This window comes from Semicossyphus pulcher, unplaced genomic scaffold, assembly GCF_022749685.1.
Source record: "Semicossyphus pulcher isolate SPU_LCO1_2020_fin unplaced genomic scaffold, fSemPul1.0.p SCAF_10, whole genome shotgun sequence".
NCBI classification, from domain to species: Eukaryota; Metazoa; Chordata; class Actinopteri; order Labriformes; family Labridae; genus Semicossyphus; species Semicossyphus pulcher.
Genome location: NW_027211604.1, coordinates 20066699 through 20078632, shown reverse-complemented (window position 1 = coordinate 20078632; position 11934 = coordinate 20066699). Strand labels below are relative to the sequence as shown.

At 43.1% G+C, this 11934-nt stretch overlaps 1 protein-coding gene across 8 annotated transcripts in view; it reads right to left on the bottom strand.

The window, feature by feature from the left end:
* Positions 1–2636: 2636 nt before the first annotated feature.
* The window catches only part of LOC138597864 (rap guanine nucleotide exchange factor 6-like), a 178053-nt gene continuing 168755 nt past the window's right edge, over positions 2637–11934 (bottom strand). For 7 of the 8 annotated variants that reach the window (XM_069669422.1, XM_069669430.1, XM_069669439.1 and 4 more), the window contains 3 exons: positions 9766–10322; positions 8487–8840; positions 2637–6670 (listed from right to left, as the gene is read on the bottom strand). In XM_069669422.1, coding sequence (XP_069525523.1) covers positions 6648–6670; positions 8487–8840; positions 9766–10322 — 934 coding nt within the window. In that variant the 3' untranslated portion in view covers positions 2637–6647. The remainder of the gene's footprint in view (positions 6671–8486; positions 8841–9765; positions 10323–11934) is intronic. The other variant, XM_069669395.1, reaches the window with a different exon arrangement.

Below are 11934 nucleotides of genomic sequence, written 5' to 3'. Positions count from 1 at the left end.
TTTTATGGAAAAAAACAGAGGTTTAGCTGAAACCTCGAACAGAGTGCGATCTGATTCTGCATGTATATGTTTCCTTTAGAAACAGGAAGCTATGGAGGAACTTGATGTGGATATTTGTTGCCATTTAAAACAGCAAAAACTTGTGCAGAGTCTATCCCGGTCTTTCCGGGTCGGGGTGGTCTCTGTGGGTGGCACTCCCTGCAGGCATAGACTGTGACCCCTCCTGGTGCGGATGGCTCCCATAGGTGGCGTTTTCCTCACATGTTCCTCATTGTCCTGCCATGTCTCTTTACCATGTTTTATCCTGAGTGCGTGCGTGTGGGTGGGTGTATGTGTGTGAGTGTGTATGTGCATACTTGTACATGTGTGTCTGTCTGTATCTGTGTGTGATAAAATGTACCTCTGCGGGTGGGTCGGGAGGGGCAGGTTTCCAGTATTTGTATTATTGTGATATGTTTTTAATTCTATGTTTTTAATTTTTCTGTGAAGCACTTTGTGTTGCATTCTTTTTGCATGAAAGGTGCTATATCAATAAAGTTTGATTTGATTTGATTTGATAAAGAATTCGGGAAAGAATCCTTTATTGGTCCTGCTCAAGTCCTCCAACCTGTCGCCTTATACACTGAGCTGTGCGATACAGATGAACGCTCAGAAAACAGCTTGTAATTGCACTCTGAATTGGGATTGTTTTGTCAGATTGTTTCCAAGTGAAGAGCCTTTTAGCTCAACTTTTAAATCAACTCAAAGTACAAGTTATGTAAGTGCTACAGATTCAATCATAACAACTAATTAGCTTGTGTGTCAACAGATAAATTGCAAATGAGGGTACTCCATTAGCTGATTAAGTTGGTAATGGCTGAAGGCTCTGGAAAAAGCCTGATCTGGACATTGTAATATTATAGTACCAAGCATATGATCACAAATGCACATGTAGTAAAAATGCCCCATGTAGGCCTTCTACACTACATTGCAGCCAGTGATGCATGCACACACAGTTTAGTGTATTCTTCCTCTCACACACACATCGACAGAGTAACCAGCATGCCTTCCTGCCCCTCCGTGTGACAGTAAACCTTTAATGAGTAATAAAAGGAGTCCGACCTTGAGCACAGTGTGAAGCTCCCCGGCCCTGATCAGATCTGAAATAGAGCTGAACGCAGCAGAACAAGGAGAGACAGCGAGGACGAAACCAAGGACATTTGTGCAACACAAGGAGAGATGAGGCTCCTTCTCTTCTACGTGGAGGTTCACTGGTCAGAAGTGGAGTAAAGTGGACAGGACGCAGAAAACACTGGCTGTGTTCAACTCTCATTGAACCTCAAGAATTTCCTTCATATTGAAAAAGTCAACTCACCTTGTCTCGTACTTCCCATCAATCCACCTTTACATATTAAACTGAGACCACAATCTTTACATACCATCAACATGGCAAAGCTAAGATGCTAATGTTTATTGTGTTCACCATGCCAACCTGGGCTTCACAGTAGAGCCGTCACTGTTGCTGTCGCCTCACAGCCAGAAGGTTCCTGATTTGAATCCAGGTTTGGCCATGGACGCCTTTCTGTGTGGAGTTTGCATGTTCTCCCGGTGCATGCGTGGGTTCCCAAAGACATGCTCGTTAGGTTCATGGATGACTCTTCCGAAGGTGTGAGTGTGAAAGGTTGTCTATAGCTGCTTTCCCACTGGTCCAAAACCCCCCAGCTTTTTTGTTTAGTGGGAAAGGCGCCAATCGGCATTCAGACCCGGGTAATTATCGCCTCGGCTCCAATCGGATGGGATGGGTCGATGGGAACACAAAACCAGTATCGACACGCTAATCTCTGCTCCCTTTCCGGCTCGACGCTATGCTCCTTCTCTAACTTCTGCGACTCCTTGTCATCTTAGCTACAAACTCCTCCTGTCTCCGTCTGAACAGCGCTCGAGCATCGTTCCAAATTTGTCGTCGCCGAGTTTGATAGACTGAATGAGTAATAGATACAATAAAGACCTAACCACCGTAACATCTTCACTGTTTACTAACCCTGTCTCAGGCGTGTTTGTGATGTCAAACAGTGACGCAGCAGAAAAGAAACCGAAAGGAGTATACTTCACTGGCAATGGGAAAGGAGACAATCGGCATCTATAAGCAGGTCTTCCCAGGTTTAAAAAACCTGCGTCAACACGCTAAATTTAGATGGGAAAGGGGTAATAGAGACAGATAATCTTTCATGCTCACACCCACACGCACAATTTAGAGTCACTGATGAACCTAACGAGCATGTCTTTGGACTGTGGGAGGAAGCCGGAGTAACTGGAGGGAACCCACGCATGCACAGGGAGAACATGCAAACTCCACACAGACAGGCCTCCATGGCCGAACCTGGATTCAAATCAGGAACCTTCTGGCTGTCAGGCGACAGCGACAGCGACAGCCCGATCATTTTTCAATGAGTTAATTTTTCAGAGAAAGAAGTGAAGTCTTAATCCTTTGAATTGTTTTAGCAGCCTGAGGAGGAAACAGTATCTTGTATTTTACAATTCTGAAGCCAAGCTTAGAGGAAAGTAATAAATAAACCCCCGGTTTGTTAAGGGAACCGAGTACCAGGCATGAATAAACACACAAAATCCTTTCTGCTTTACATTTTATTCATTTTCCAAATTCATATCAGTAGACTTGGAGAAATAAAAGGTCTTTTTTTCCTTTTTAAACATTCTCTTAAACAAAAATATAACAACTATTTACAATCACTCGTAAAAAATACATAAAAAGCGTACGAGCAAAATCATGTTGTCTTTCTAAAAGACATAAGTTACAACAGCTATGAGAAGTGTAAAGCAAACTTTAAGCCACAGACCAAGTTAATAATACCTCTTTGTACAGATTGTGCAGCACACTCACCACATTGAAGCTTATTGTTGTGCATTTCTGCTGTAATGCCAAAAGATGTCTACATAAAACACATTCACATCTCTCTTATTGCATTCCAGGTAACAACGAGGACACGGAGAGCGGGGAGGAGGAGGGGGGGAATTAAAATCAGGCAGGTATTTTCAAATAGCTTTGAGAGAGGTGAAGTTTATCTCCTCCAGTCTGATGCTGTTAGAAACACTGAGGAGTTCACAGTGCCAAGAGCTGCTCGCTGCCTGATCCTCCATGAAAACAAAGCTACTTGTCTGTGAAGGAGGAGACTGCTGAATGAAGGACCAAATCAAATCAGGGGGAAACATGTGGCGTCTTTTAGTGCTAACCGAGCACAGGAGAGGAAATGAACTGCTTATTTCCCTCGCTAGGAAACAACATTGATGGAAAGTGAACAGGTTTCATTCTGCGCAACGATTTCAGGGAAAATAAACACAGTTTTCCTGATGTTTAGCTCTCAATCAAACATCTAAAAGCAATCAAAACATGCAGCATTTTCTCTGAGTTTTCTACACCCGCGCTAACTCTCATGTTCTGCTACTTTAATATCATCTCTGCAGACTGGTAATACTGATTCAAGGTTCAGAATCTGAGGAATATAGTTGTGCAAAAAAAAAGAGGAGTTGTCAGTTTCTGACTCTCAGTCCGTTTCAACATTTCTACTGTTGTTATAAAAGGGAGAAAGAGACTAGGATGAGGGTCACAGTGGATGAAGTGGAAGAGTAAAGAAGAGTCCTGCTGAGCGAGAGGCAGAGAAACTAGATACTAGACGTGACATCGCAGCAGGCTTGTTGTGTTAAATTCTAACAGACTGGGATATAACAGCATGAAAAACTTCTCTCAATCGCTCAGTCTGAGTTTGGAAGAACTCGCCTTATGCCATGAAACTAAGCGACACACCAGGGCCCAGCCAAACCAAAGCTGCAAACTAAGAAGGGCTTTCATTGAAAATGACTTCTGAGCCTTTCCTTATGCGCTGAATCAAAACGGGATTAAAAAGAAAATGCTATGTTGATTCCAACCTCGCAAATATAAGTCCAAAACACACGCACACACTCGCACAGTCACGTCCCAAAACACAGCAGCAATTACAGTTATCGAATGAGCAGAAATGGCACCAACAACAGTGAGTGTGAGGGGAGGAAACAAGTCACAAAGAAGGAGAAGAAATTCCTTAAAAGACTCCTGCCCGGAGACGGACGCGGGGCGATCACCACCTCGGATTATTTCTTATAACAAAATATTCAAAAATAGCCTTTATAGAGGACTCTCTTTACCTATCTATACATGATCAGTTCATATTAATTTATGGCAAAGAAACAACAAAAAAATATATGTATAAATCCATATATATGCCATGTATATATTAGCATCAATCATTTCAAGTCTTTGTGTGGCAAAACAAAACAAAAGAAGCATCACAGAGCGCGAGACGGACAAGCAGACGGAGGAGAGAAGATTCCAGTTACACCCCTGCTGCACTGCAGAACAACACAATGTCCCCCAAACATTACTCACAATGTACAAATTTGCTTCTGTTTGCAATACAAATAAACTATTTTCAAGCAAATCCTTTAAATATTCTACAAAATGTACTATGCACATGGAAAGGAGATGCAAGCCAGGCTTTAAAATACATTATCTGTCCACTTGATTTGTTGCTCGTTCTTTAAATAAGAAGCAAAACAAACGATATGAGAGGTACGCTGTGAGCACATAGTCAAATTTTATGCTGCATCTCACATTCCTGCTGCATTATAAACAAATTTACAAGGTCAAATAAACCTGGAGCATTATGCTTTAACATCTCAGCTTGTAAATCAATAGACAACTAGTCTAATAAACACTGTAAACAAAACGTGTAAGCGTGGGTGTAAACACTGTCATTTGTCTTGTGGTGTGTGTGTGTGTGTGTGTGTGTGTGTGCATGCACGCTGTGTGACCACGCAGTGCTTATTTATGGTTTTATTATAGCTGCTGCAATAACGACGTTTTACTCTACAGGAAGCAGCGAGGCATTTGTTCTTCAGCTCATTAAAAACAAGTTATAATACAGTTTTTTATAGAACATCCAGGAGGCAGCATGCCGCTAAAGTACCTCGCGTCAGACAGAGCAGTAAGGGAGGCGGCCGGGCGACGGAGAGCGTGACACCAAGACACTGAACTGCCTGAGAGATGCTGCTCGTCTCTTCTTTCCCTATGAAGCTGAAAACAAAGCTGAGAAAGTGGTGAATACAAACAGACTCTGTTACTTCAGGAGTGGAATTCCTCTTTTAGAAACAGGAAGGAAAAGCATGATGAGGGGCTCTTTGTGGCTCCTGGGGGCTTAACTGACCTCGAATGCAGTAAAGTGTACAGTAATTATTGCAACCATAGACTGTATAAAAAGATGGACAACGACAGCTACCTTAAAGTGAAGCCTAAACATCTCTAGTGCCCCCTGCTGACTGGCTGCAATATAGATCATAAAGCCCGCCTCCTCCATGTTAGCAGATGGGACATGAGTCAAACAAGTTTAGTTTTAATTAGTTATTTGACGCTGTAAAAAGGATGATTGACAGCTCTGTTGACAAATCCGGCTCCTGCAGCCGATCAGTTCCGGATTAGCAGACTAGAGGAGGAACGGCGAGAGGAGACGTAACTAAAACAATCACTACAGTCATTGAAGTTTCCATTTCTGTGAACGTTTGCAAGAAGCTGTTCTGCTGTTAATTACACCGACGTGCGGGATCCTGTTGCTGTTTTTTTTCTGGTAATTTAAGTGTGTTTTGGTTAGCGGAAATGGCTACTCCTCGATCTCTACCGAGCTCTGGCTCCAAATTACATCACCATCGCTGGCAGATGGCAGCGCCTGTCACAAGGGCTATTTTGGCATCAATTTCGTACAATAAGAGCAGATGGAGACGCGTCGTCCATCTATATATATAGTCACTGATTGCAACTACTAAAGTTGGTTTTGTAGCTGTTTTTATCTGTACATTTGGTGTGTTTGTGTTAAAACTGATTTTATGAATGTAAATTTACATCATCAGTGCCAGGGTCTGAAACAGGCCCATAAATAACCCTGCATTGTACTTGTCTCTTATTTATCGAGATCTTCTTTTCAGCCGTCAGCAAAGTACAAACAAAACAAGAAAATCATTTTTAAAAAACATCCTGATGAGCCAAAATTCGTCGTAATACTTCCACTACTGACTACAGTTTTCCATCCCTTTGTCTGCTCCTCCTCACGATTCTCACAAGAAACTTTGCAAATGAGATGCAAATGAAAAGAAGAAAAGAAATATGTTCAATCGCTGTACAACATGTAAAAGCTGCTAAAAACAAGAGAGCTTGGAGCGAAAAATGGAGGTACATGGTCTGTTTCCAAGGAGGCCGACTTCTTCTCATGAGACATTGTTATTGTCCGTCTTTCCTTCTTTTATTTGTCCTTTCATTTCACGTCCGTCCACCGCCCCTTTTCTGGTTTGTTCAAGAGTTTTTTAAAAAGTGTCTAAAATCTTTCTTCTTTATTTTGTGAAGTGGGTTTAAAAACAGAGATGATTGTACGAGTCTTGGCAGGTGAAGAAAGGTCACACCGACCCTCTGCTCTGGTCTACACGGGTGCATTATGGTCCGTGGTGATGTCACACAGGGTTTTTGGGCAGGTTGGAGAATGTGCTCTGAAACGTGGTGATGGCAGGCTGCTAGTTTAGTCCAAAGCCTGTTCATCACGACTTGGTCCGTGTGTGAGTGTGATGTCACCGCCTCACACCGCCGACACTTGTTCATCTGGAAAAGAGAAGAGAGGACGATGTTTGACAGGAAGTCTAACACTGCTGAATTTAATACTTCTTAATACTTTTTACAGGGTTCCTGCAGGGTTCACAAAGTTCAACTGTAGACTTTCAAAGGCTTCACTTAAAACTGCATGGAATTAAATTTAATATCTGTTTCACAGACTTTGGCCGAAGTATGAAAGAATAATGAAACAGAAGTTAGGAGGAACGGGACTGGAATTTTAAGAACTTTACACGTTCATCAGGACGTCTAAAGAGTTTATAACAACCATCATTAGTAGCACAATTTACAACATTCATCAGATCGGGCCTGGATACGAGGCTGATAATGGACAGAAAAATGTCATTCATTTATGCTCATTGAAACCTGAAACTCGCTCATTATGAGCTTCGTAGGTACTTTAGCTTACAGAAGTGACAGTGCTTGCTACAGGTTTGATGGTACCGAATTAAATTCCCACCTTTAGTTTAAAGGTGTACAGTATGTAATGTATAATGCCCTCGTTCTTTAATAACATAAATGCCTTGTGCAGGGAATAACATTTCAATATTTTCTTAAGTAAAGTTTAAGACGGTACCTTTAAAGGCCTATTTGGTGATAGACTATCAATCCAAGAATCCATGAAACATATGAAACATGTTGGAGTCAGACTTAAGGCACGGTTTAACACAGATTCCAAACTACAAGCAGGGCTATACAACCAGTGATGCAACATCAGTTAGTTTCAGTTTTTCCAATGAAAATGTACTGTCCTGCTCTGTGTGTCAGCAAACGCCCTGGCTCTGTTTTTGCAAAGATTTGCACACCTTTCATTCTGTAGAGGCTAAAATTACAGGTAGCAGCAAAAACATAATAGCCCTCTTGTTGTGCAGTGTCATGATCGTAGTATATCTGGACAATTTTTCAGGCTCCATCTGATACACTTCGCCGGTTCGCTGTATGTCAGTAAGGGGATGTTGACATTATAAAGAAACTTTTGTCTTTTTTCTTTTCTTCTTTATTCCCATGGTTTCCAGACTTCAGAAATAAGATAAGTGGAGATATGTTTTGTTGAAGTGCTAAAGTAATAAAACATTTTTTTTTTATACTTTCAGTTAAATCTTTCAAAATGTTGGTTAAAAGGGACCTATTTTAGCTATGCAATCAATTTTCTATAACTCTGATGTGCTTTTGAATCATGTTGGTAAAGTTTGTTTCGTTTTAAATTGTATACATATTTTAATGTAATTATTTTTCAGAGCCTCTCCTTCCTCCTGAAAAGAACAAGCCGTTTTGCCATTCAAAGGTGAGACCTTAGCCACGATTGGCTGACAGTATTAGGAGTGACTGCATAGCCCCTCCCCCACATGTCCGATCCCACGTGGGGGAGCGGCAGCACTGCACTGTCACTCAAAAGTTGTAGAAAAGATGGCCGCTCTAGGATCGGTTATTCGGCCTTATATGTTCAAGCCAGAATCGCCAGGAGGTATCAGGATGGTTAGCTGAAAACAACTTGACTACAAGCTCGTGCAAGAGGGCAGCCTGAGGTGAATGACAGTGAATGACGATTGGTCAATTTCAGCAAAAGCAAGGTTCTACGTAGAAACCTGCAGCTGTTCTGAACGGCTCATTTCAGAGGCGACCTTTTTAAACATGTGATTCTGGAAAAACACAAAATTATGCAGTTTTCACTTTTTCTCTGTGAACAATAAACACCCAAAAATGTGAAACACATGAAAATATGAGAACACCCATTAAAAGATATGGCCCCTTTAAGAGTCAAACCCTAAAATCCAGAGTGGTGTGTTCACCATCCTGTGTGACGTACCTTCCTCACTGTCAGCCAACTCCTGTGTTGGGAGGCAGATGCTGGGCGGTCTGGAGAGGCCCTGCGTGGAGCCGGCAGTCCGGCCCTCTTGTTGGAGGTGATGGTTAGCAGCCAGCCTCCGTGCTTCAGCCAGGCCGCCTGCTGCTCCGGGGCTCTGCAGGAGTTTGCTCCTCTGCAGCGCCACACTGTAGTCCGGAGGTTTGAGGTGAGGAGGCCTGGGGACGAGACCTCCTGGCCCTCCTACTACTCCGTCTGGGAGGGTGATATCCCCCAGAGCCAGACCCTGGTAGCCTGGAGGGGTGGGAGGGGGAGCTCGGTAACGCTCATCCTTGGCGGGGGAGGTGATACAGTACACTGGATGGAGGTGAAGATTAAAAGAATAGAGGGATGGAGCGAAAAAGGAGGGAAGTGAGGGATGAGGAGGGAAGAAGTTTCCAAAAAAGGAGGTGTTTGGGGAAGAAGTGAAAAACAAAAGAAAATAATGTATAAATTAAATCAATGTGATGTTTCACGAACACGATAAAGAACTATACATGCATCAAAGTGTAAAATTAAAAGGAAAATATGAAACCAATGAGATGGATGGCTGCAGCAGATACAGACACAACTAGAGCTGCATCTTATGAGACTTCATTACTTAGTATTCAGTCAGTTATTCATCAGAATAATGGATTAATCGTTTGGTTCTTTGAACAGCAGAAAATATACTAAATTAAAGTAGAATGTTTGACCGACTGAAGATTATTGAACTCTAAATTTTGAGAAGCCGGAAGCAGAAAATTATCAACTCAAACGATTGATCGATTATCAAAAATGTTACACGTTACGTTCCAGTTGATTTACTGATAGAGTTAGTCACCAATTGTTTTGTTACCGGACATAACGCTGTCATAAATCCACCTCTACTACTCTACATCTTTGAAGCCAAAAAATAATCCTTATCCCTAAAAAACTAGCAAACTGCGGATTGTTGAAGTAAGCCATTAAACTAACTCTCTGTCTGATGAGGATGCTAAAAACTCCTGTCAGCCAACACCTCAAATGAGATCTGTTTGGGATCTTACCCAAGACCTAAAAAATGCTAAAATGCTGCGTTAGCGTAGCATCAGAAAGCTGCAGAAATTCCCCTAAAACAACTGCAGGCTTACCTTAACTAAGTGTGTAATGGGGGAGCCTATTTTCTACTGTAACTATCTAAACAACCACACACCCCTCAGCAGACGCTCACACACGTAGCGTCAGAGTTGATCGCTGTCACACTAGCAACCCGAGCCCTCACCTATCAGGCCCTTCTCTGTGCTTGACGTCACCGTTTTGTAGACGGGGTCTGTGCTTTGCCCTCCTTCCTCGTTGGTCGGCGAGGACGGGTTCTCCGTCGTGTTTCGCCGCTTTATCGTCCCATAATTCCCCTCGTAGGTGTCCGACAGCGAGCTGGACGACGCCCAGCTTTGCCGCGACTGATTGGACAGATCCGAGCTGGAGTCTCTGGAGTGATGCTTGACGCTGGCGTCCTCATTCGCCCACGTGTGAGTGCCCGCAGTGGCCTCGACCTCCGCTATGGGCCCGGCCAGCTGCGTGTGCTTGAATCCGCCCAGGTGCGTGTGCGGGAGGGAAAGCGGATGTCCGTGGATGCCGTGGTCCCAGGGCCGGCAGGAGGAGGCGGGGAGACTCTGGAAGGAGTCGTGGGAGTTGGAGGAGCAGGACGTCCAGCTGCCTCGGCCGCTGTCGGCCACAGAGTCCAGGGAGGTGTGGTCCGGGGTCAGCTCCTCTGTAGAGGTGGAGGAGGTAAAGGTGGAGGCGCGCGTTACGTATCCTCGAGCCAACGACGAGGAACTGCTGTAGGAAAAAGACACAAACCACATATTTACATTGATGTTTTTAGTGTTAATCAATACAATGCACCTCACAGTCGGATATTTACTGTATACATTCGGTATATTGAATAGAATTTCTCCTACAGGGAGTAACAGACATTCCTTTACACAGATGAACCAGAAGGATCTATAATATAAGTGAGTTTGTGTTTGTCTCTGATTATTATCTACTTTAAAGGCTCATCTAGGGATGGGAATTGAGAAATAGCTATTGTTACGTGCCTTAGTGTTTTGTATGTTGTGTGTTTTCTTGTGTGTTTCTCTCGCTCTCTCCTGTTTGCTCCTCAGGTGCTGCTCTCCCTTCCTGCAGTAGGTGATAAAGCTCACCTGTGTTAACTCAATGAAGGGAGGAGGCAGCAGGGCCAGTGGGCCGTTCGGCTGCGTGTGCGGCAGACGTCATTGTGCTCGTGCTTACTCCTGTGTTCTGTCTTCGAGACCTTCGTGTTTGTTTGTTGTGATTTGGGGTTTAATAGCCTTTTGACTTATAGATCAGCTTATATACATTTTTGACAGAAGCAATTTTGTGCTTTAGTTTGTAATAAATCATTTGAAATTGTTATCACTTTGTTCCTCCCTTCTTATACTGGAGTTTTTAATTTACTGTTACTCCCCTCATTCCCGAGCCCATTTCGGGGAACGTACCAGCTATAAATCGCTTATGGCAATGGTTTATATGCTACCTACTTATCCCTGCATAATTAACATTAACTAAATAAAAAATAAGAATTACAAGCAGTGTATAACCAGGTTTCTTAAATGCCAGGTAAATGTCATACCCCACATTTGATTAAAGCCACAGTAATAAGCTTTTCGCACCAAAATTAGAGCATTGACGCAGGTTTTTCAGACCCGGGAAGACCCACGTATAGATGCTGATTGTCTTTTACCATTGCCAATGGTGTATCCTGCTTTCGGTCTATTTTCTGATGTCACAAATGCGCCCGAAACAGGGTCAGTAAACAGTGAATATGTTAGGGTGGTGAGGTCTTTATTGTATCTATTACTCATTCAGTCTGTGTATCAAACTCAGCACGACAAAATTGGAACGATGTTCGAGCGCAGACCGGCCAGAGACAGGAGTTGCAGAATTAACCGACAGAGCATAGCATGGCACCGGGAAGGGGGCAGAGATTAGTGTGTCGACACGGGTTTTATGCTTTCATTATTGCCGATCGGAGCCAGGTCTACTGCAGAGTCATTTGACCCGGGTCTGCATGCCAATTGTAGCCTTTCCCATTAAGTAAAAATGCTGGGTTTTAGCAGGTTTTTTAACCAGTGGGAAAGGGGCTTTAGATTCAAAGTTAGGACGCTAATGTTCGTCTAAAGATGCAATAAGATCAGACAAAGAGTTGTTGAGAGGTAGAGACATGAGCTTAAAACTATAAAAGAGAGGGGGTTAAGTGAGAAGCTTGAAGAACAACATTAACTGTTCAAAGGTGGTACAGGTGGAGGTAAGTTATGCTGAAATGTACTGTCGGTGATGGGAGAGGGAGAGCTATGGAGGAGGTCCTGGGTCAGGGATGTGCAGGTCAGAGTCAAAACACAAACAAACGACGACAAATGAAACAGAATGA